Raw genomic sequence first — 25,943 nt, forward strand, 5'->3', positions numbered from 1 at the left:
GGCTATCAACAGACTGGAATGTTAATTTGGCTGATGGAATTTCAGTTCAGGTCAGCAGGGGGAATCCTTTCTTCAGTCAAAGATTAACAAAGTTAAGGTGGGAGACTAACTGATGACTTTATACAAAATACGTCTGTAATGACCACAAGGTAATGCAATGTGACCCCACCAACTGGAGCCAGAAGTCGACGACTAGGCCTACTGGTCATTTTTCTAATCTCCCATTCTAGTGAATGAGTTTTGTTTTCAAACTAGGCTATAGCCTACCCTGAAAGTAATCTAAGTATAAAGACTTATTTTGGAACACTATATAACCACATAAGATAATTAAATTAAATGTGATATTTGATATTAATTAAATAATGAATTCTTGTCACTATTAAAAGAGTAAAGAATAGTTTGTATGACAAAATAACTGGTCATAATATCTTAAGTGGCCTAGCCTACAGACTGAATAGTATTCAATACGCAATTCGCACATGATAATCGGATGATAATAAACATAATCGAATACGATAATGGCCTCCTACCTCTAAACCGACTATATCTCCGTTAATTCTGTTAATGACACCCTTCGGTAACAGGGAGAGACGAATGACAGCCAATCAGAAGCACTATCCGTACGACTTCAGAAGCCTTCAATGAGGTGTGATGCCGTGGGAGGGGAGAGGGAGAAGACAGCCCGCGAGGATTCAGTGTTTGTGCGACATTCAACGGATACACATCCACGCTCGGACTTTCTACCGCTATCCTTGATAACTGTGGTGAGTGCTCATTTGTTAACTTAAGGTGTAACATAACGGATAGTGTGCAGTGTTATTTCTTTAGCCTATTTTATTTTATGTTTTTGCTATTTTGCCACTCCGTCGCCATGGATTATGTGCTTTGATAATGTTGAAATGCTTTAACATGTTTCAATAATCGAATCAACAAGAAAAAATAACGAAATATCATGACTTTTTGGATGGGAAATTAAGGTAAGTTTTGTTTTAAGCTAATTTATGTTACAAGTTTGACCGAAGCCCGAAATGACTCTCCTTTTGTGATGTACCTGACATATAGCTAGCTTGTCTAACTTTGGACTAGCCTGCATTGGTCTTGGCAAAAGAAAAATGAATTGTAGTTATAGGCTAGCCTTCACATTGTCACTTCGTCTTTTACAGAACAGCGCGCAGCTTATGTCCCCCTGGTTTGTTGCCATCCACAGCATGGTCGCGGATAGCACGTTTGCGTTTGACACTGCCGCCTCCCCAACTGCCTACCTGTCTAAGATATGCGAATGAACTGTTTTCTGGGAAGCATTAGTATAAAATCGTTATACGTGTCTGTTACTATGCAATTGTTTATTTCCTCTACAAGTAGTCCGCAGATAACAGAAATGATTTGGAGGCAGGTAACGTTTGGCTACAATTAACTATTTAACTTGCGCTCCACTTTTGTCATCGTCGGAACTAGGCTACCCTTTAAAAACACTGTGAAAAGTAAGGCGAGTATTTAGCGTAGGCTACGTATAACAATTGAAGGCATAACATTGTCTCTTCATGTTTCGTTAATTAGTGGAAACAAAGCTACATGCAGTCTGGGTTAGACTGTTGCTTTGGACACGTTTGTAGCCTAGTTATGAACGATACAGAGCTCTCCATTTCTCATAAGTGTACTTTCTACATATACCCTTCTGTATGGGGTCCACGTTAGGCCAGAGTGGGCGAAAAGAACGCTGTGTAGGCTAACGAACTTGTGCGGTAATTAGGTCAATGTTCTCTCTATGTAGCCTACTCTTAAGAAACAATGGTAGACTATCTCCAATGGTATGTTTGCAGACGAGACAGTGAGGGAGAGAGATTACTGTGATAACTGGATGGATGTAGGGCCTAGGCCTAATAATATATTGCGCTGGTTTGATGCTGGTGTATTTACTGCCGTTTAACGTGGACTATTAGTAGATTTTCAAGCAGGATACTGATCTGTGGTAAAGTTAATCCTGCCCAAGATTATCTAAAGTAAGTACTATATATCAAATTACATTTTCATGCAGAGCATATTCATAATTCAGACTGATTGAGAGAAAATGGGACACAAATTAATAGCAATTATTCTGGAGTGATTTCAGCCATTACAGTTTTATGAAATGAATCATATTCAGTTTAATGTTTAGAAATACAGATTCACCCGTTGATGGATGAAATGCGCTCAGCTAAACACATCAGGAATTTTAATGGCGAGCATTTGAGTTAAGATTTATTCAGCAACCAGAAGAAGGTCAGACAAATGTGACCTCTACTACTTAATTACAATGACCCTCAACTCCCTAGGTCAATCCAGTGTGTAACCTCTGACATGGGTCTCAACTCTAGTGGCGTTTGACTTCTGCTCTCATGAAGAGATATAGCATATTTCACATTTCTAGCCATAAGTTTCCAGTGTCTGCTAACTCTGTGTATTCTAATCCATTTCTGGAACAAGAATCAAATAGCCCCTATGTGTGGTCTAGATGTTTTTGTAACTTGTGTTCAGTGACTTGTAAGTGCTGTCCTTAGTTTAGTTTGTTTAATTGGTGCCTACAGTAGAGACAGTAAAGACAGAATACATGACTGACCCAGCACTAGCCCTAGCCCTTCTTATACGTCACACTCTTTCCTTTCTTCAGCATATTGTCAACATGCTACACATGTAAAGTGAACGAGACCCCCTGCAGCAGGTGTTGATTTCCTGTTACATAATTCAATAAACAGATAAATGGGATGTTTACTACACATAGTAACACAGAGGAGGTCTGACATATGATTTGTCTCGTTTACCATAAGAGAAGTAATCAAGCGGTAAAATATGATGAAACGAGAGTCCAGTTAGTCTTTATATATATAGTGCATTCATCATCTTAATTGTCTTTTGAGTTGCCCAGCTCCCATAGTCCTTCACTTGTACAGTATGTGGGCACAGTGAGGTGATGAAGTAGACTTCAGCAGTGAAATTGGAGTACTCTTTCTCAGCTTCATCAATAGTCTTGAGAGATAATTTAAATGAGCCCTGTGTAACTCTTATGCATTTTTGCGGTTTCTGTGTCAGTATCTGGCTGGAAGGTCACCAGGCCTGACCACAGATATTGTTACCCAATGATTCAAGCTTTCTGCATGGCGTATGGACAAGCAGGTCACAGCCATGCTTAAGGGTGCACAAATGTGTGTTTCAGAAGGTGGATTGCTAAGGAACAATGGTTTACGTTAAAGACTGGCTAGATCAGCCTCCAGGTGGGGGTAGTCCTGCTGGGCGCTGGTCACTTGTGTGGGAGGGATAAGAACCAAAGAAAAGCAGTTGCTCTCATGAAAGCATCTCTGCTGTGGCCTTGCTGACTCCCTGACACTAAAATGCTCCCTGAAAGTTTTTCAGTTTCTCTTTGAATTAATTTAGCCTTAGGTTTGGGTAATTTCCATATTTTTCTAGCCTTTTGTCAATGTCAGTGAATGTCAAGATCAGCCATTTCCTCCTCTTTGCACATTGTGGAGATTAAATCACAGGGCCATTTAACAAAAGGAAATCCAATATCAAATTGGGTTATATGATTGCTATTAAGATGGTTTAGTTGGACCTTTCAGAGTAAAAGCATTGTTATCATTATGTAGCAATCCTGCGATACTAGTGCTTTAAGAATGCACGGTAAGAGGCATAGAATAAGATGAGTTCTGACACATTGAGGGGGTTTCAGCTTAAGTAGAAACATTCAAATGCTGACCAGGACTCATAGGGCTTAAATAGTGAGGGGCCTGTCAGTCCATTACTTGTCAAGATTAATGAAGTAAGAACCCCGAAACACGCAAGTGGCAATAAATCTGGAGACAAGTTAATGGTACTGTCAAGCCGCCTGGTTGTGCTAGACATGTAAAAATAAACTATTAACAGCAATACGGTCAATTCGGCTCTGGCAGATTCTACAGCTCTATTTAGCTTCTAAATCTGTGTGATTTGTGTGTTTGCTCATTGTATGGAAGAACAACAACAAACAGAAACACACATACACACACACACACACACACACACACACACACACACACAGTAACTCAGAGCCAGACACACAGGCATTTGCATTGCAATAGATGACTGCATTCCAAGAGTGTATTACAATGTGGAGGGGAAGGCAGTGACCTGTAGGCTCCTGCTGTGGTCTTTGCTCAGCGGCCGTAAAGCTACAGTTCTCACGGCTTCTCCACCCTCATCTCCACCTCCTCCTACCTCTTCACAGGAGGAAGGCACAAACAAACACCTCGTGAACGCAGACCTGGGGTTAAAGAGGATGCAGTCTAACCCTCATTCCCTCACAGACACACACACACACACACACACACACACACACTTAGTAGTCATCAGTCCACATCTTAGGCACTGAAGCTAGCTAACCCATATAGATAGATTCGATTCTACTTGGTTGGTTCTTGAATAAATGTCTGTTTCAGCATTGATATTAGAAGACATTTGACATTGAGTAGTGATTCGTTTCATCCATTACATTGTCAGATTGGAAGTTGCTAAAACACAATTGTACAACATTGTATCCAGATCACTCACTGGCCATCTCCCTTACATAATTAAGACACCCCATCTGGTGTACGCAGCCCTCTCTGACAATAGCTGTGTGGCACAATACCCAGTCTAGCCCAGCAGTCAGGGAAGACGTGAGTGTGGGTGACATGAGAGAAAGACAGATAGAGAGAGGAAAGAAGAAGAAGAAGAAGCAGCAATGGAAAAAGCAGAACCCATATCCTCTGGAGCCATTATCTCTCCCTGTTCAGATTAGGGCACACATGTTGCTGAGGAGATTACAGTTGTGCCAGTGATGGTGGTGGTGTGTGTGTGTGGTGTGGTGTGTGTGTTCTCGCGTGGCCAGCCTGGGATTATAGTGTGTCTCATGGTGTGACTGTCTTCCGCAGACACCATTATGCTGACACGCTGAGAAGACCACTGTTTGCTTCAATGATTGTAAAGACCATGGGCAGCATGGCATTGTGATGCACTCACACTCACTAACATTTGTCAGCCATATTGGCCAGATTGGAGCCACAGTTTGCACAGTGAGTGTTTTTTTGGAGCTAGAGTAAGAGTGGTAAACAAAAAAAATTGTCTGCCAACTTTAACCACATTTGGATTAATCTCCAAATGTAATTCTGTATTTCCTTTATTTATTTAATTTTGTTACAGGCATTGGTAGGCTTAAGGCGCCATTTAAACATCATAACTTAAGTGAGACAAGGCAGGACAATCATTAAAAATAAAAAAATAAATAAAAAATAACGCTTTTTCTAGGCACCCATGATCTTAGGTGACAGCTCAGATGTTCCTGAAAGGCATATTGAGTGTGTGCAACAACAATTAGCACAAAACACAGAATGTCTATCTAGAATTAGGCTCATAAATCAATTTAGGTTAAGAGTAAGCCAAGCCAAAGAAGGTTCCAAGAAAGTGATGCCAGAACACCCTTTCAGAAAATTCGCTGTCTAGACAGCCACTTCTCTTCACCTCACCCCACCCCACCTCCACGGATAGATCAATGTCTATTGATCAACCCACTAACCCCAAAGGGACGACATTGAGTAGGCTGATTGGCTCAAGCTCTCAGTAGAAGCAATAGGATCACAGCTCTCCCTTGGACTTTGCCACCTAAATGTGATTTGTGCTCATCTAATCATCCAACCCTGTGCCCAAGCCTCCACTGGCCAGCCTGGTCGGGGGGCCTGTCAGCGAAATGAAATGCTATCTGCTCACAGGGGCTTGCGTCCACTGAGTGCTAGTTGGCATAAGGAGGTATTTCCAAATACTGACCCATACTTGTGTATTAAATGCATGCAGACCAAATATGAAATACATGCAGTATGCGATAAAAGGAATGCAATGTTACATATTTTGACACTGTTCTTCTCCACCAAATGAAGTTGTCCTTGATCCGACTGGGATGGTTGTGTATGTGGGGGCGGGGGTAATTGCGCCTATGTCAGAGTGCATTTGGTCCAGTCGTTTTCAGTTAATGGAGGGTTTTCTGACCACCTTCTTCATTAAGTGCCCGAGGGTGATGCATGTCTGTGACACCAGCTCATATTAGCGTACCTGCTCGTCTGTGCTTTTCCAGCGGCACTACTCGTTACCTGTCGCGCCCCCTCTCTCCCTCTCTCTCTCTCTCTCCCCCTCTCCCTTCCTCTCTCTCTCTCTCTCTGCCGCCTGTGGCTGACATTCTCCTTCTCTCACTCCTAATTGCTCCCTTGGGATTCATAAGGACTACCATGGCTGTCTCTGGCGTGTCGTGGGGGCATTCAGCAGGACCCATGCTGAGCACACACACACACACACACACACACACACACACACACACACACACACACACACACACACATACATCACACACACACACACACACACACACACACACACACACACACACACATACATCACACACACACACACACACACACACACGCCCTCCTGCCCTCACTACCCAGCCAGCACACTCCCCATGTCTTCCACAGGTGTCTCCGCTCCACGTCCTCCTCTCGCCTGTCAGCTCGCTTCACCGCCCCCCCCCCCCACCTCCTCCTCCCGCTTCTCTTCCTCCCTCGCTCCCCTTATCCCCACAGTCTCCAGTCCCTCCAAGCCGGAAAGGGGACTGTGTCTTTGAGGCGGAAAAAAACAAGGCATTAAAAAGAGAACAAGTGTAGTTTCAAGGACAAGACAAGATTTTAGGCTGGCTAATCTGAAAATAACAGTGTTTGAGTGTGAGATGAGGAAAATAGGCCGCTCTCGTTAATTTGTCAGTCGGAGTGTTGTGCGGGAGCTGCGACAGAACATGGAGCTTTTCATGAGAAGGCTCAAAGCTTCTGTCATCTATGCTTCTTCCTCCACCTTCACGAGTCGACCACATCCTCTCCAGGGCCCAAAACAAACACTTTAAGGTCAGATAAACAAACATTGCCCCTGTCAAATATCCTGAGGATTCTGAGATGAAAGGTGGTTGTGCTATCATACAGCGCTCCCCCACAGTAAAATCAAAGCATTTTTTCTTGGGATGACATTTCGTTGTGGAATGATTTTGTGGAATTATTCAGACATCAGAGACACATCGTAGCATGAAATCCCTGTGTCACACTGAAGGCTTTTTTGCGTTTATCACTATGCGTATGGGCAGCGGGGGATCGCACAGCCCTCCCCTGGCTTCTCTCTCACAGCGGGACGGACTCATAAATGAACTAGCAGACATGTTGTGGCCCAAACGCCACTAATCCCTGCTGACTCCCCGTGTGCCAGAGCGACTTCATTTTTAGTCAACTTCCCCTCCGCACAACTCCACTGTTCCACCAGGTCAACGTGCTGCTGGGGGGGAGGGGGGGGGGGTCTTAGGAATCGAGGGGCTGTATGCTGTCGATGAATAAGGCACTGACCTCCAGGAGGCTGTAAAGAACACTTAAGACGATTAGACATATGCTTCCATGCACTCTTTGAACATACTTGTACATCCACATTGTGCAGTCAGCCTCATTGATGTGACAGCAAATCAATACACCCCACGTCCATTGTTATCATATGCAATTAAGGGCATTTCATAAGGCTCGACCTAATGGAAGTGAATGGGTGGCAAACACCATGCAGCGGTATTTTGGCAGTTTCGTGATCTTGTGTGGCTGTGTGAAATAAATAGATGTATTTGAGTCAGATGGCCGATGTTGGCCTCACTGCAGTGGCTTTAAAGGCGGTGAATCTCCCTCATGTCACCCTCTGCTGCCGTCACGCAGGCAAATTTGACCTATGGCATTTTTACACTGATGAAGGAATACATGCAAATGTCACCAGCCACCCTGTTAATCATGAAAACCGCAGGCACTCCAATGTGATGCAAGGCGTAGGGGGAGAAAAGGGAAAAAAAACTAAAAAACACATAGGCATGCCCTTGCCTCAAAGCCCCCACACACACACACACACCCCACACCCCCCTCTTGCCTCACCATTATCAGCAATCACATTTGCAATTTTTTACTTGGGGAAGAGGCAAGGGGAGCAAGGCCAGGCTGCTGCTGGAGGACACGCATAGATACAGACGCGGTGTGGGAACAGGGAGCGGCTACACGACTGATGCCTGATTATCCAGGGTTAGGGGAACGCCGTGTGTTTTCTTTTTTTCTTTTTGATGCAGGAAGAAAATAACATTAGTGAATAACAAGTGAAAATCAAGGCAGCCTTACCTCAGTGATAATGTCATACATGTAAATATGCACATAATTATGACCGCCGCGCAGCGAAGCGGCGGTCATATAGGTTTAGTCATATTTTTTTTTTTTTTTTTTTTTTTTTTCTTTTTCGCATGTCCAAATTTCCGTCAATGAGTCCCGGGACACTGAAAGACCGGGGTAGACGAAACTTGGTGGGCATGTAACCCCATATGGATAGCATGGAACCATCGTTTTTCGTTTTGATCTGTAGGCCCCCCGCTGGACTGCACCCCCCGAAAGGAGGGTAGGGCAGACACAGTTTTCTGTGAATATCTCGAGAACCGTAAGGTTTAGGAGGACCATTTTTTTTTTTGTAAGTCAAGGGGCCATGTCAACCCATTCCATAACCACTCATTTCATGTATAGCGCCACCTAGTTAAACACAAAAAAGTAAAAATGAGGTGTTGTAATCGCAGGTATCTGTGACCTAACATAGTCAAAACTGCACGAAATTGGAAGTGTAGGATCATTATGACACCCTCTGAATGCACGCCAAGTTTCATGGAATTCCGTTCATGGGGGGCCACACAATAAATTAATTTATGTTCCTATACACCAACTGGCCTGTAGGTGGCCGGAGACAGTTTTCTGTGAATATCTCGAGAACCGTAGGGCCTAGGAGGTCCACCTTTTTTTTGTATGTTGATCTCAAGGGGCCATGTCAACCCATCCCATTACCACTTATTTCATGTATAGCGCCACCTAGTTAAAAATTTAAAAGCAAAAATGTAGGTGTTTTCATCACAATATCTCTGGCTGACATGGTCAAAACTGCACGAAATTGAAAGTGTAGGATCATTATGACACCTTCCGAATGCATGCCAAGTTTTGTGTACTTTCGTTCATGGGGGGCCTTACAATAAAATAATTTATGTGTACATTTAGTGACGTACACCAACAAGGATTCCCGGGACACTGAAAGACCGGGGTACACAAAACTTGGTGGGCATGTACCCCCACATGGATAGCATGGAACCGTCATTTTTCGTTTTGATCTGTAGCCCCCCCGCTGGACTGGACCCCCCGAAAGGAGGGTAGGCCAGACACAGTTCTCTGTGAATATCTTGAGAACTGTAGGGCCTAGGATGACCATTTTTTTCCGTATATTTGCCTCCAGGGGTCATGTTAACCCATTTCATCACAAACAGATACACACGCACACACACACATTCACAGTAATCATACGTATGACATATACTCACACAGTGAGTGACATATGTACGCTTCCATGCACAGGCACATACGCAGGCACACACACAAGCACGCACACACACACACACACACACACACACTCACACACACACACACACCCACACACATAACATAAACATAACACAAACAATCAAGAATTTCTCAGAATTATGAACAGGCAAGATGGAGGTGGGGTTGTATAAAATGAATTTTACATGTGAAATCTATGAACTAATCATGTTTTGGGACTTGTTGTCTAGCAGATACCAGTGAGAATTGAGTGTGGATAATGCAATTTAGTGAGACAGTTAAATCATATAGGCCTTTCAGCGTGATTTCTTTTTGTGGAAAAAATGTGCTGGACTGGGCGGCGGTCATATTTTGTACCGCTCTGCGGTACATCTAGTTATAATAATGATGAACTATGAATTAAGGGAACTACACATACACACACACACACACACACACACAAACACACACACAATCACTCACCTCCCACCCCACCCCCTATATGTTTTAACAGAACACCAGAGGTTGTGAATGTGTATTGATGTTCTGGTATTGTGCATCAGCAAACAGTCATTGTGTGCACATCCCACCTTCTGGCAGGTGCAGGACAAAAGAAAATTATACTAAAACTAAAATTTTGCCTGAAGAAGACCCAGCAGGGTCGAAACGTTGCCTGTTGTGCATTAAATAATTGGGAGTCAAAAGCAGTGTTGCGGACATTATATTTTTTCAATCTAGTATTGTGCATCCCCATCCTGTACTAAAGAGCATTTGTTCTGTTGCTGTTCTAAACATTTTTGCCCTGTGTTGACTCTCACTCCCTATGGCATTACTTAGACTGCTGCTGGTTACAGGCTGTGGGTGTGGATGTATTCATAAACACATTCTCTAGAAGTTCATTATCAAGTGTTTTTTCTCATTTTTATTTTATTTTTTTATTTTCAAGAATATTCTGGGTTTTTTTAAGTCAAGTCACACACACTTTTCCTTGTAGGAGATAGGAATGCAGTTGTCGCTTGGAGTTATGAATTTATATAAGTTATTAAGCATGAATATGCTTCGGAACTGTGCATGTTTCATCAACTAGATATCAATCTTTAATTTTATTTTATTTCATTCAGTATGTCTCCTGCCTTTCTACCTTCACTAAACTCAGCACAAATTCTGTGGTGTGGGTGAATGTAAACACAGTGTGTGTTCCAATCTTGTATTTGTCTCCATGTTAATCTCCAACCCTCTTAAATAGGTCACAAGGTACCCCACTTTCCCACAGTCTGCGAATCTTGTGTGTGTGTGTGTGTGTGTGTGTGTGTGTGTGTGTGTGTGTGTAGGAATGAAATACTGCCTCATTTTCATAAATTCTTTCAAATGCAGCAGCCCTTTGTACTGCATCTCCATCCAGGTCCTCTGAGAGGGAAATGGGGACAATTGCAACGATACATATTATAGCCTCATTACGCATAACATGGCACTTATCCAGAGGGGTTGGTTGATTTGGAAACCTCTGAGAAAATAAAACAAATAAAATTCTAGGACTCAATGAATGTATTCCGTTGGTAAATCCTACAACTCCATGCAAATATACAGCGCTCATATGTAACACACCCACAGTGGAGTAAAGCACAGAATGTAACAGTATACAATATAGTAAACATTTCCAAATTAGAATAGGCAGAATTTCTGAAAATGTACTTATTTAAAGTGCTGAATGCATTTTGTGTTAATTTATGGCATACATGATTAAGGGGTATTGAGAGGTGCTGTATGCCAAGCTTAAAAACTGTTCCATTATGCCTCAAAATGGAGAAATCCAATATGGCCGCCACCACCAGGTTGAAATCTATTTAAGCACTTATCTTTTTTACTAAACAAGATAGAAACATGAATGTGCCTTTAGAGGTTTTCATATATGGGGAATCCAATGCCAGAAACCCCCCCCCCCCCCCCCCCAAAGCATCCAAACAGCAAGAACTGAATGTTGTTGTTTTTTGTGGTGTTGTCTTCCTATTATGCCAGCTCTCAATGTAATGTTTGTGTCCTGTTCCCACAGGTACGCCCTATCTCACAACTCATCCAGCGAACTATGAGCCTGCCAAAGTTCTACGGCCTCAACAGATAGGATCCCCGGGCTGCTCAGCACTAACTCCACGGAACACAACATGAGGACTTACCTTGCACTCTTGCTGTGGGCCGCCGCGACCCTTGGTGTGGACGGCATGGTCTTTTTTCAGGGCTCTGGGGGGGTAGCGGGGAAGGAAATGGACCGACACAAATCAAAACATGGAGTGCCTCTTAGGCGAGCGAAGCGAGGCTGGATGTGGAATCAGTTCTTCCTGCAGGAGGAGTATACTGGATCAGAAAATCTCTACATAGGCAAGGTATGGTGAATTGGACCTGAACTTGCTCTGATCATCTTCAGTGGGCTTGATCTTTGATAGGCAGTTGTGTGAGGTGTGATTTCAGTGTGATTCAGCTGAAGTGTGAGGGTGTGAACGGCAGTGTAGAGATGAATTAACTTGATCATTGTTTAGGGAAACTGTCTAGCAGAACAATTAATAGGTGTAATCCGTGGTGGGGGTATAGTCAAGTTTTTCAAAGTGAAAGCTGACAAAAGTGAATCTTTTGGCAGTGAATATATTTTGCTGTGCTGTAGGTGAAATGCCCCTTTCTCTCACTCAAAAGACTGTTACAAGTAGACTGCAATTTACTAGTCACTTCAGTAAATGTAATGAAATAAATGTAGCATTTTACGTCTGATGTTTGGTTCCAGATGAATTGTTCTAAATGTTCTCTTTCTGCAGAGACTCCGAAATATCTGGGGTATCTGCATGATGCCTGACAACTGTGCATGAATGTTCTCTTTAAATCTTTATGACTAAAAAGAGTTGAAGGTTGAATAATAATCATCAGCACAGGACTATGGATGTGTAGTTCACCCTAGAAGAGAGAGGAATGAGAGAGTAGTCAGCACAAGAGGGAATTCAGAAAAAAGGGAAGTGAGCGAGATGAAAAATTCCAGGTTTCACAGTCTCCTTCAGTTCAAATTAGCATCAAAAACAAATGAAAGAGAAATTCCTATTCAGGACACAGCGATGTGGCTTGGCCCGTGATCACAGCTGTCTATCTTCAGAGTGTTCATTTATTTATATAAAAAAGCTTTTGAGTTTGACTTTTGCTGTAACACTGACAGATGGTTATTGAGGTTTTTCCAATGAAATGTGTTTAAAACACACAGTGAAAAGCTGCCATTGTTTTTGTATCTGAAAAGTAACTCAAAAGTAATTCACTTTAATACTGATCAGTGAGTTATAGTGAGTTATTTACTTTTAGGAAACCTACTGTATGTGCACATATTTGAGCGATAACATCCTCAGAGTTTTTTTTATTTTTTATCTTGTGATCTTTTGACTGCAAGTTAATTAGAAATGCAAATTACCGGTATGTGATTCTTCATTTTCAGGTGTCAATGTGGTGAGGAAGTTCATTAACCCTTATTTTCTGGAAACAGGATGCCATTTTCAGAATGCAATGTTAGGGGTAGAAAGCCATTTTGTGTGTACATTTTGCATGTTCGTTTGATTCTCACAAGCAATCAAAAGCAGTTGCCTTGAACATCCTGCCTTTTGTTGTAGCACAAAATGCAATCAAGCTGACATTACTTTAATGGGAAATTACTTTTTTATCACCTTCTTCTTATTTAGCACCTGTGAGTGACTGGCATTGAGCTGAATTGACTTCTGCTAAGTGCGACTTGAGAGCTTCAGGACCACGGGAGCTCGTTCCATTTTCCCTGCCGAATTTCGTCCATGTGAACACCACCTTCTCTTTCCGTTAACAGCTGCACTCCGACATGGATAAGGAGGATGGGATTGTGAGGTACGTGCTCAACGGGGAAGGAGCGGGCACCATCTTCATTATCAACGAGCACACGGGGGACCTGCACGTCACACGGAGTCTGGACCGCGAGTCCAAGGCCAGCTACATCCTGAGGGCCCAGGCCGTCAACAGGAAAACGGGCTACCCACTGGAGCCAGAGACGGAATTCATTGTGAAGGTCCACGACATCAACGACAACGAGCCAAAGTTCCCTCAGGAGGTCTACTACGCCACCGTCCCAGAGAGGTCGAATGCAGGTAAACACTACTGAACGCTGACTGTCATATGTGAGATGAGAGCTTAGTGACCTCTCTGACCTCTAACTGATGGAGACAAAACATATGTAGACGTCAACACCCTGGTGTCTGTAAATTATCTTTAAATATTTTAGTACAAGTAATATCTACTCAAAAACCTAAGATGGGTGTAAGGCAAACACTTCAAGGTCAAATATGGTTCATGTTATTGGTGTTGACCCTAAGGATGGCGTTTTAAGCCACACTACAAGATTGGGAAGCCATAAAACACGATCTCCCCTTTTTTTGATGGAGTTTTTGTTTGGCCTCTCACAGGCACATCCGTGACCCAGGTAATAGCCGAGGACGCAGACGACTCAATGTTCGGCATGGCCGCCAGGCTGGCCTACAGCATCAGCCAGGGTCATCCTTACTTCTCAGTGGAGCCAGCCACAGGTCAGTACCCTTTTCATTTCCTTCAGCCAACTGGGAGAGTAAACAGGGCCAGTCAGGCTGAAGCTGGTATTATTGTCCAGGCTCACAGTGTTTTTTGCCCTAGTAGAAAAAAATGGAGTGATAATAATAATAACAGCCAGCGAATTTAATCATTTCTAATGTACAATCTGGAACATCTCCCATTGAGGTCTATGTTTAAACAAGAGAGAAATGGAAACACAAAAGCCCCCCCCCCCCCATGCAGCTTACCAGGCAGCTTACCACTGATATGGTTTATCCCAAATGCACCCTGGGTGATGATGTGTGTATCACACCAGAGGACATGACATTCTAAGAGCTCTAGACTGCAAAAAGCTGCGTGTTTATCAGCGAGGACGGGTAATCTGGAGACATGTACGCCATTCAAAAAAAAGATCTGCTCCAGGGTTCATCTGTGTATGGACAGTAGGGTTAAATCGACCACCTCCTTGTATTGTTAAAAGACCTTCATATATTGATGATTTAACACAGCAGACATTGAACATCCACTGGTTTTGGTCAAGTCACGTCATCAAAGACACAGCTGTACAAGCGGTCGTCACACCGTGCAGCACAATAGCCGCTGTCTGTGTTTACTTGTGCGGACAGCTATCTGTCAATCAGCCACTGATTTCCATCAGACGCAAGGTGACTGTGTACCTATGTAATGTCCTGGAGAAATCAATACAAATCCGTCTCTCGCATGCAATCCGGTCAGTCTTCTCCTACTAGAGCCCTTATCTCTCCTGATGTGGTTAGATATGTGCAGTGTAAAATGTGCTTGCCAGACAGTATGCAGGTTGAAGTTTTTTTTCTTCCTTCAGGCATCATCAGGACAGCCCTGGGGCCCTCTGACATGGACAGGGAACAGCGGGAGCACTACCAGGTGGTGATTGAGGCCAAGGACATGGGCGGATCCAGGGGAGGCCTCACAGGAAGTACCATCGTCAACATAACGCTCACTGACGTCAACGACAACCCTCCCCGATTCCTCACAAGTAAGAATCCCCATAGTTATGTGCGGTGATGATAACGTATGCAGAAATTGTGGGGGATATGTATCTGAGCCAGCACTGCTGAAAGGCAGAGCAGAGGTGCTGGCGGGAATGAAATGAAGTGAAATGGTTTCCCAAATAAAAATGGCACAATGAGCTTCACAAAGTGCACAAGGTCGGTGTGATAATCCTGATTCAGACGGAGGAAAGGGACTCAGCGCACTTAATTCCCTCCATTTCGACAGCTCCCGCTCTCCGGAGCTCCAGCAACAAAATAAAGCCCAACAGGCAGTTCAGTCCCCTGGATGCAGGCATTAGGGGCTTGATGCCTTTAAGCCCTTTCTCTAATATTACAGCTGGCGCATCTGTGTGAAGTTATGGAAACTAGCGGAGCGTCCTTTATTATCAGCTGTCCCCCTGGTTCCTGGCCCGCTTGCCGGAAGAGCTCATGTGTCTGTGTGCTGTTCCCCGACTGCAGGTGATTTTTCGTTCAGTACCCCGGAGACCACAGAGATGGGCACTCCCATTGGGAGGGTGAAGGCTTTTGACAGGGACATTGGCGTCAACGCCGAGATGGACTTCAGCATCATCGGTGGAGATGGACAGGACATGTTTGATATTACCACTGACAGGATCACACAAGAAGGGGTGCTCAGTGTTAAAAAGGTGAAACTTCCTTGGAGTCTTGAAGCTTTTGTTATTGGCTGCATCAATACCATGTCAGATCTTTTTATTAGATCATGGTGCATCATCACCCAACACACTTACCATTGATTTCCTTTTTTCTTCTTCCTTCTACCTCCTTCTACTACTATCTCATTTGATTACATTGTGCCTGGTACTTAAACTTCTGCACTATCATCCTCTTCTAGTCTCATGGAGTTTGTAAAATATAATTTAATGTTACCCTAAGGTCTCCTCTGCAATGAATGTTAAGCCTCATTTGTAAATTGCTTTAGATAAACTAATATGTAGATGTAACATGTCCAATGTTCTAATACGGTTCAGCAGAGGCCGTGTCTCCTTAAGTCCTTGGCTGAGCAGGGTTATTGCGTGGGAAGGCAAGCTTACTCATTGTTGTGTTTGTTTCTTAACCTTTGTTTCCAGCCCCTGGATTTTGAGAGGAAGAAGTCTTATGACCTTAAGATCCAGGTGCAGAACCCGCGTCCTCTGGTGGACCTGCAGATGCAGGCGGTCAGCAAAGCCACCGTGCGCATCAGCGTGGAGGACGTGGACGAGCCGCCGGTGTTCGAGCGCTTCACCTACATCATGGAGATGAAGGAGAACAGCGCCGCCGGCTCCACCGTGGGCTCCGTCAGTGCCATGGACCCCGACATCCGGCACGACCCTGTCAGGTGGGGCTCTCTTCTCATGTACCCTTCATGCATACATACATACATACATACATATAACATACATATACAGTATAAACCTACATACATACACATGCATACATACATACACACAGACAATACAAACCTACATATAAACATATGCATACATACATACATGCATACTCACATATACACACACATATAGAGACATTCATTCTCGAGACATAGAAACACTGCAATTAAAATAATGAACCAGACATGCCTGCTAATCTTTATGAACCTCATTCAGAGCATCCTCACTGAGCCTGTTTACGAATACAAATGAAAAACGCTCGACTTTCTCTCTCGCTTAATACCCGCATCCACCACTCCACCCCCCCCCCCCCAGACAGCTCTCGTGCAGGTAATTGTAATAGATAGCCATTATTAAAGCAAATGAGCATATTATCAGAGTGCCGTTCCCACTGAAGATCAAGCTGATTTACATGGCTCTCCATCTCGTCCCACGGCAGCCTGTTCCCCAGGAGTGGCAGAGCAAATAGGGGACGAGCGGAGGAGTGCAATTATAGGTCCCTCTTCTGACTGCGAACGGGACCTTGGGGCATGTAATTATCGGAGTCATCAGAGGCAGAACAACTAACACCACTGCTCCAAACACCAGGAGGCCAATTAGGAAATTGAACAATCCCTGTGAATGATTGCATGTGTCTAAAAGAGAGAGAGAGAGAGAGAGAGAGAGAGAGGGGTGGGGGGGGGGGGATGAGAGAGAGGGAATTGACAGCCAGCAGCAAAGGACAGAGATTTTCAGTAGTCTGTAGTCACCTTTGTCTTTTGCCAAAGCGTTATCTTTGTAGCCGCCACTTTGTGAGACTTATTATTGTGTGCATGAGTCCAACAGGCAGTGCTCTCTGTGTGGTCTGTAAATGGCCAATTAGCAGTCAGGGGTAACTTTTCTCTTCCATTCTTTCAAGGTATTCCATTGATCGACACACGGATCCAGATCGTGTTTTTAATGTTCACGGAGGAAACGGCTCCATCTACCTGCTCAAGTCCCTGGACCGGGAGAAGGCAGCCTGGCATAACATCTCTGTTGTTGCCACTGAGTTCAGTGAGTGTCTTTCTTACGTTAAGCAAACCTACCCAGGGTAGCTAAGGGTCTAGGTCAGAGTGGAGGATTCATTCCCAAGATAAAAGTTCATAATTGTTGTATAGCACTAAGGGCCCTAATGCCAATGTTGGGCAAAGAGCAGTCACTCAGTGAGCAAGTATCTCAGGCATGAACTAAAGTTATATTGTGGTGTGTGAAGCTGACCCACCTGTATTTGTGTCCAGGATCCTGCTCATGGTATTAAATCTACACAGTCTCACTCCCTACTCGTCAAAGGTCTGATGCATGGTCAAGGGTTCTTGGCGTCAAATTCCAACGAGAAAGGTGTACCTTCTGCGTTGTTTTCCGACGTGGGGGTCCGTCAGATAGACATTCATGTTAATCCCTCATCGTCAAATATAGACGAAAGGAAATAAATGTCCATCAAAGGTGATGCCGTCACGTTAGACTAATGATTTGTTTGAAATGATCTAAAAACAAAAATCGCAGACCATCAGAGCCATAGGCTACCTTAGGTTACTTTGATCTTGCATAATTGTATTCAGCTTTGGTGTAGGTAACGTAAGGTAAAATAATAATAATAATAATAACAATAAACTCTAACTAAACTAACACGCGCATATTTCTGTATTGCGACCATTGTAGCCTACAGTTGTAACAGCGCGTAACAGTCGTTTTACTCCCCGTATGCGCTCATTATAATAGGCTTCGAGTAGGACTGAGGAGTGTACTGTACTGTGTACTGAGGACTGTACAGTCCTACCTAATAGGCCTACTCGAAGCAGATAGCGTTGTCTGACAGTCGAGTGGGTTAATGCACGTATTCCCAGAACAGGTCTGCAACTTTCAGGCAGTTCTGAGTTCGAATCTAGGCAGGAGCAGAGCCTATTATAATGAGCGCATATGGGGAGTAAAACGACTGTTACGCGCTGTTACAACTGTAGGCTACAATGGTCGCAATACAGAAATATGCGCGTGTTAGTTTAGTTAGAGTTTATTGTTATTATTATTATTATTATTTTACCTTACGTTACCTACACCAAAGCTGAATACAATTATGCAAGATCAAAGTAACCTAAGGTAGCCTATGGCTCTGATGGTCTGCGATTTTTGTTTTTAGATCATTTCAAACAAATCATTAGTCTAACGTGACGGCATCACCTTTGATGGACATTTATTTCCTTTCGTCTATATTTGACGATGAGGGATTAACATGAATGTCTATCTGACGGACCCCCACGTCGGAAAACAACGCAGAAGGTACACCTTTCTCGTTGGAATTTGACGCCAAGGACCCTTGACCATGCGTCAGACCTTTGACGAGTAGGGTAGACTGGGTTGAATAAATTGCCATATGGATTTTGCATAGCTATTAAATAGACTTTGAACTTTGCCCACCATTTCAATTAGAGCCATAAATGTGCTGCATTTTTTAATTGATGATTAAAGCCAGTCAGTGATGGTGTTTGAAATCCCTTCCTTTAGTTTTCCCCTCAAGTCTCTCCCTTGTTGGTCTCACAGTCAGTTGGCACTGGCTTGTCGTAGGTAAATGAATAACAAGCCCATCATGGCTTGATTGCCCTGGTGTTGCACTGAGGTATTGGTCTCATCTCCCCCTATTGCTCTCTGTTACGGAGTCTGAGGTAATCAATTGAGACTGACGTTTCTTCTGAGCCGTTACTCTATTGACATCCAGCTAATTGTGTGGATAGCTTTGTCAGATATCACAAGAGGAATTTAATTAAGCTTGGCTGGGAATATGAGAAATCTACTTCTGCTTTTTGAGTGGGCATCAGTTGTCAGTGTTCAACAATTGCAGTAATACAAAGCATGGCAATTATAGATAATGCACACACACAAAGGCATATTTTATCTAACAGCACTGCTTGTCTTTCACCAGACAATCGGGAGCAGAAGAGTAGTGTTCCAGTGTTTATCCGTGTCTTGGACGTCAACGACAACGCACCCACCCTCGCATCCTTCTACGAGACGTTTGTCTGTGAAAATGCAAAGTCTGGCCAGGTACACTTCTACTCAGTCTCATCACAGTGTCAGTCTATGGGGAAAATGAACCTGTAGTCTCATCACAGTGTCAGTCTATGGGGGAAATTAACCTGTAGTCTCATCACAGTGTCAGTCTATGGGGAAAATGAACCTAGTCTCATCACAGTGTCAGTCTATGGAGAAAAGGAACCTGTAGTCTCATCACAGTGTCAGGTTATGGGGGAAATGAACCTGTAGTCTCATCACAGTGTCAGTCTATGGGGAAAATGAACCTGTATCAGGACGGGTCAGGAGGGGCTAGACACGTCCATTAAAAATCCACTAATGCACTCCCCATCAGGTTTCACAGCCCAGCACTGGCTGCTAAAGTACCCACGCAGAGATGTGCAGGTAGATAGGCAGCGGTGGTGAGGATCACCCCCCTACACACACACACTCCAACCCCCCCACCCCACCCCACCCACCTCCACGAATTGGCGTTGCGGACCTTCTTTTGTGATGACTGCTACATCTGTCAGCCTTCCAGAGCCACTCTCTGATAACGTTCCAGCCGCCTCGGCCTTCATCCCGACCTATTGTCCATCTCTGCACATCTCACCCCATCCAGTCCGCCCACTTGCACTTTCCACAGCCTGCGCCTTTTGTCATGCAATGCCACACAGCTCGCAGCACCACAGCCCTATGCTCGCCACAGTTAAACACCAAGAACAAGTCTCAGCCTTTCTGTAAATTCAAATGCATGTCAAAGGCACTGGCATGCGTGTTTGTGTGGTGTTGGTGGTGGTGGGGGGGGGGGGGGGTAGACATAGTTTAGAATGTTGGGTTTTCAGACAGACTGCTTTTCCATTTCAGTCATGAGCCACCATTCAGTGTGCGCTTGCTTTTGTTGTTGTCATCCAAGCCCCTTTCTCCGGCATTGTTTACTACATGCAGCAACCAAAAAGGAAGTAATTAATAAGCTAATTATGTTTTCCCTAATGAGCAGTCCTACATGTTGACTAGAGGTTGAGCAAGTCATTCATTACATAGCCTGCCTCAGTGTTTGTTTTGCTCCTCGTTTGACACAAATAAATCGGCTTTGGGCTGAATAGCCTTTATTTCACTTTTGAGGTGTTAAATGGAAAGGTGGACTTTTTCCGTCACACACTAGAAGAAGCTTTTTTCTCGCTAATTGTCTTTCCTCTCTTATTGCTCCCATGGATGGAAATAGTCATTTTTGAGGGAACTCATTCTCTACTGTTAACTACTCATTTGGGGTAAAGGTTAAGGCTATTAGGCAGCTTTAATAAGTGCCGCATATCAGGGCAGGAAAGAATTGGTCATGTGTGAAATGCGTGTGAATTGTGGCACTTTCAAATTCAAGTGCCATTTTAAATTACTTTTTTTTCGCTACCAGAGAAATGGATTTTTACTTAGTCCTGGCTATCATTTGTCATTTTGTTGTCCTTTTCCACTATCATTCAAAGACACATAAAGTTTACTGGGTTCTGCATGTGTTTCCCAGGTTGTGAGTTCAGCTGAAGGAATTCATTGTCCTGTGGCTTCTCTCTTGCAGAAAATTCAGACCATCACAGCAGTGGATGAAGACGATCCTGCCGGTGGCCATCGCTTTTTCTTCAAGTTGGCCCCGGAGAGTTTAGAGTTTAGACCCAATTTCACTCTGAAAGACAACCAAGGTAAATCCCTTCCTGAGCCTACCAGTAAGCCCTGCAATCTCTGCATAGGCCACAGCTCACAGGCTAGACATGGACATGTCTGCAATGCCATTGCTGTCACTGTAGGGAATGTATTGTAGTTAGGTTTATGTTTATGGTTCACAACAGACACTTTTGTCCAAAGTGACTTTGATACATCAATGCACATTACATGACCATTAAAATGAACAATGTAAAGTCACAAAAAGCCTAAATAAAAATATAAATATCAGTAAAATAATGCAACAGGATAACACTAACAATCAACATACAAACCACAGCTCTTTTGTTGGGCTGTTAAGACATTTCAAACCCAAACCCAAATGCCCTTAAATGCCCTTGTTTACTGCGAGCAGCATGTTTCGGAAACTTGTAGAGAACAGAGCTAATTAAAGAAGAGTTTTGCACCACATTGTTTTGCTCTTGTTAGCCTTACTTAATGAGCACCCACTTCAAAACTCCACCATTAAACACGTTTGATTGCAGATCATTCAAGCAAACACATAGAAGATCTGTCTCTAATGTCTCTTCACCGCCTGCCTTTTTCAGATAGCACGGCATCAATTTTCACCCGCCGCACTGGCTATGGCCGGCTACAGCAGAGCTCTTTCCATCTCGCCGTGGTCATCTCCGACGGCGACTACCCCATGCAGAGCAGCACCAGCACGCTCACGGTGCGGGTGTGCACGTGCGACCGCGACGGCAACATGGAGATGTGCAACGCGGAGGCCCAGTCCGGAGTGGCCGGCCTCAGCACTGGCGCCCTGGTAGCCATCCTGCTGTGTGTCATCATCCTGCTCCGTAAGTGCAGCCAGCTTTAAGGCCAGCCCTGCCTTCGCCTCATTCACCTCCTCTCCCTCCACCTCCTCCTCCACCTCCTCTCCCTCCACCTCCACCTCCTCCATCTCCATCTCCTCCTCCACCTCCTCTCCCTCCACCTCCTCCTCCACCTCCTCTCCCTCCACCTCCACCTCCTCCATCTCCATCTCCTCCTCCACCTCCTCTCCCTCCACCTCCTCCTCCACCTCCTCTCCCTCCACCTCCACCTCCTCCATCTCCTCCTCCTTCACCTCCTCTCCCTCCACCTCGTCCACCTCCTCCTCCTCCACCTCCTCTCCCTCCACCTCCTCCTCCTCGTCCAGCTCCTCCTCCCCCATCTCTTCCTCCCCCACACACACACCACTGCTTGTTTCCCCCTGCGGCCACCACTCTCGTCCATCTGCCTGGCCCACTCTGCCAGGGATAGGCCGCAGCAGGCTAAAGGGAAAGGCCACTGCAGCTTCTGTTTACCTGTATCCATTTCATCAAGCACCTGCTTTAGTGAAAACACTCCTGGAGCCAGTACATTCATGCAGTTCACTGGCTTTCCACTAAAAGTTATCTTCTCCATCCTTTTGAGGACTTCTGGTGCTCCAGCTGGGTCTGGGAACATACCATTGGCAGGGCTCAATACGAGGGGCGGGATAAACGCTTGTCTTTCAAATTCCCTCTCGCAATAGGATAGCGCTACAACCCATGAGTCCCATGCGTTTTCCCACCAGCGGAGCTAGTTGGTAGATCAAACTTTTGTCATAGCCGGTCGGCAAAACTCTGAATACATCTTTGTTTTTTAGGAAAGTCTTTAAGAATCGCGGCCAAAGCCGATTCGAAAGACTGCTGTTCACCAGCAGTAGCCAGCTTCTTTGTTTTCAAGTAGCAGGGAATTCACACGGAACCGTCGCAACTCTGTCATCATTATGTTAAGCCCGCCTACCGGTTCTATTCACAATGTGATTGGCCTGACCGAGGTATGTTTTTTCCAGCTCGCAAGCCAATGGAGAGTTGCTAGACGACCCTGGCTGCAAATTACATTTGCTGCCGCTAAGGTGCGTCTAGATTTCTAGGCTAGCAATCTACCTGCGTTTACAGATAGCTGATGACACATTCCATGAAAAGGTCTAAGGTTGCTCCCTAGACCCAATGGTTTGAGTAATGAATATTTAACGGTGAGAGAAAGGTATGAGTCATTACAATGAAGAATGATGTAATTAGTACGGCGTATTATTGGTCCCAAATCAGGCCTGGACCACTGAAGTTAATGCGCGTGTTCGCCCTGTGCTAATGCATGTGTTCCTGGAGGTAATTGATGTGAAACGAGCGCAAGGGCCCTTTCTCCTGCTGGAGGAGAGGCCAGTGAAGGGAGCCGGGCAGTCAGGCAGCCGAGTGCAAGGGTGTCGTTAGAGCACTGTGGCTCTGGGCACACGTGTGAAGCGCTGCGCTGCGCTGCGGGGGGTGGGGGGGCTGCTGCACGCATTGGCGGGAGCAACAGGAGCACACATCAAACGCTGCCTGCCTGAGACACAGGGATCGCTTTCATTCGCCACATTCATTTCATTTCGTTTCATTCTCTTTCCCTTGTTCTTGTGCCAATCTATCTGCTGATGAGAATGCGTGGGCTACCTGTGCTGCAGATAGCTCTGGATGAAATTGTTTCCCAAATGAGTCAGTGTATATGGATAATAATCTGTCCATCTATGAATCTGCCTGTCTTCCTGTTTGTCTGTCTGTCTGCCTACCTACCTGACCTCCAACATTCTCTCTCTCTCTCTCTCTCTCTCTCTCTCTCTCTCCTGTCTCCATGTTGACTGCCTCCCCTCGGCTGTGACCTGCTCTCTAATATCTGCCTATTCTGTGTCCTGTTCTGTCCTCCAGTGATTGTGGTGCTCTTCGCTGCGCTGAAGAGGCAGAAGAAGAAGGAGCCCCTGATCATCTCCAAGGAGGACGTGCGGGACAACGTGGTCAGCTACAACGACGAGGGCGGCGGAGAGGAGGACACGCAGGCCTTCGACATCGGCGCCCTGCGCCACCCCGAGACCATGGAGGAGGCCGCCAAACAGCGACGGGACATCATGCCCTCCGAGACGCTCTTCCCGCCTCCGCCGCTGCTGAGGCGGAGCGTGGCAGCACCGGGCGGCATGCCCCCATCGCGGGACAACGCCGACGTGCGGGACTTCATCAACCAGCGGGTGCTTGAGAATGACCTGAACCCCACGGCGCCTCCGTACGACTCGCTAGCCACCTACGCCTACGAGGGCAACGGCTCAGTGGCCGAGTCGCTCAGCTCGCTGGGCTCGGCGTCCACGGAGGATCCTGGGGAGCAAGACTACAACTACCTCAGCGAGTGGGGACCACGCTTCCGCAAGCTCGCCGACATGTACGGGGGCGAGGACAGCGATAGGGACTCCTGAGAATCCCAAAAACGGAGCGGTCGCTGAGAAAAGACGGAAAAAACAATCTGAAGAAAATTAAGAAAAACAGAATCCGTTTCTGTAAAGGAAAGTGGAATATGCAGCCCGAGTTTTTTTTCTTTAAAACAAAAGTGCCCTTGACTCTTTTTTGTAACTGATGCCGCAAAATCTCTCCGCCAATCTCTCTCTCTCTCTCTCCCTCACTCTCTCTCTCTCCCTCACTCTCTCTCTCTCTTTCTCTCTCTCTCTCTTTCTGTGGCATCAAGCAGTTTGTTTGTTATTTTTGTGCCAGGCAGACACTGAAGAGGAAGTGGGCTTCCCTTATGAAGGGAATCAAAGGATTGTAAAAGCTTTCTGGTGCTTCTCACTTTATTGTGCCATCTCTGTGGCACTGCAGGCACTGCATGTGTTGTGAAGGACACTGCCCAGTGATAAAGGCTGAGGCCATCTCAATAATCAGTAATCAGTAATCAAGTCCTTCTTCAGTGACTTAAGTACAGTGTCCATTTCCTTCTCGAAAAACCAAAATATTGGAGAATGTCTAACTGGTTACAGATTTCTTCTGCTGTCATAGAAATGGATATAACAGGCGAGTACACAGTCTCCTCTCTTCTGTGGAGAGTGTTTCATCCTTAATGAGGAAGTGCTACATCAGCATTATTTCCTCCTTTGGAGTGGAGACATGAGGACCACATTATGCTCAGTGAATGTTTCTCAACTTCGATGACGTACACTCTTTTGTGACTGTGCAGTGTTCACAAAATGTCGAGCCAGAACTTTAACACCCAATGATGTGTATATGTTTTGATTTTCTGTGTACTGCCATTTGAGGAACTTGGTTTTTGTTTTTGTTTTTTGTTTTCCGTGAATAAAGATGGGGATCTTATGTGTGCTAAATGTATTTGTTTATTTCAGTTAACCTCCACTCAGCACTCTGCACACTGCACAGGTGATGATGACCTGTTAAAAAAATCAATTTGAGAGTTGAAGTCAAATGTCTGTTTTAGTAAACTTATACACAATGTTATAGTCTAAATCCGTTGAAGGTGAATTTATGAACCCTCAGTGGTTTTATTTCTTTGTGCCACCAGGAGCTTAAACTTGAGATTGCATTTATCTGTGTTTTGTGAAACAAAGGACATTTGGTTCTGTCTTATGAGGGCAGATGCCACCTGGCTACTGCTGGCTTTTTTTCGCCCAGAAAGGAGCCATGCTTTGAGATTCGTGTGCTTAAGCATTTTATGACACTGCAAGTGTAGACTTTGGGCTAAAGTCATGTTACAGTATTGGGAGTATGTGGTAGATCATGGTTGCTGTGTGGTTCAATGATCTAGTGCTTTGTTACAGTGACTTTGGGAACCTAGACAACTCTATGTACTAATTTGCTTTGTACCTTGTAAGATTTTGTACCAAATATTTATAAAGACATATGATTACTGTAATATCCTTGAAACACGATGTCTATCATTATTGTTTTTTGATGTATTTTGGAGGTGTAAAACTTAAATGTGAGCAGTTTACAGTTCATATGAGGATGTGTTGATTTTATGAA

General features: G+C 44.7%; 1 protein-coding gene across 2 annotated transcripts; it reads left to right on the forward strand.

Moving 5' to 3' along the window:
* The first annotated feature begins 675 nt into the window (after positions 1-675).
* cdh6 (cadherin 6) lies at positions 676-25,943 on the forward strand. Of its 2 annotated transcripts, none has more exons than XM_076294888.1 (12): positions 676-764; positions 11,494-11,821; positions 13,282-13,576; positions 13,892-14,011; positions 14,854-15,027; positions 15,503-15,690; positions 16,132-16,379; positions 17,330-17,466; positions 19,367-19,488; positions 21,026-21,146; positions 21,714-21,965; positions 23,856-25,943. In XM_076294888.1, exons 2-12 carry the CDS (start codon positions 11,603-11,605, stop codon positions 24,389-24,391), a joined length of 2,412 nt encoding a protein of 803 aa, XP_076151003.1. In that variant the 5' UTR covers positions 676-764; positions 11,494-11,602; the 3' UTR covers positions 24,392-25,943. The 2 variants fall into 2 exon arrangements, with proteins under 2 accessions (XP_076151003.1, XP_076151004.1); XM_076294889.1 differs by lacking the exon at positions 676-764 and adding an exon at positions 822-977.

Source organism: Alosa pseudoharengus, unplaced genomic scaffold (genome assembly GCF_046254945.1).
Source record: "Alosa pseudoharengus isolate Yale_2024_CS ecotype anadromous, Long Island Sound unplaced genomic scaffold, YU_APseudo_1.1 YU_APseudo_1.1_scf_2, whole genome shotgun sequence".
NCBI lineage: Eukaryota > Metazoa > Chordata > Actinopteri > Clupeiformes > Clupeidae > Alosa > Alosa pseudoharengus.

What these genes read in the sequence shown, in the direction of transcription:
- cdh6 (XM_076294888.1), top strand. Translation starts at nt 11,603, where the DNA reads ATGAGGACTTACCTTGCACTCTTGCTGTGGGCCGCCGCGACCCTTGGT. An exon ending in ATCCGGCACGACCCTGTCAG is followed by an intron (nt 16,380 to 17,329) that starts GTGGGGCTCTCT and finishes CATTCTTTCAAG; the next exon opens with GTATTCCATTGATCGACACA. An exon ending in GTGTGTCATCATCCTGCTCC is followed by an intron (nt 21,966 to 23,855) that starts GTAAGTGCAGCC and finishes TCTGTCCTCCAG; the next exon opens with TGATTGTGGTGCTCTTCGCT.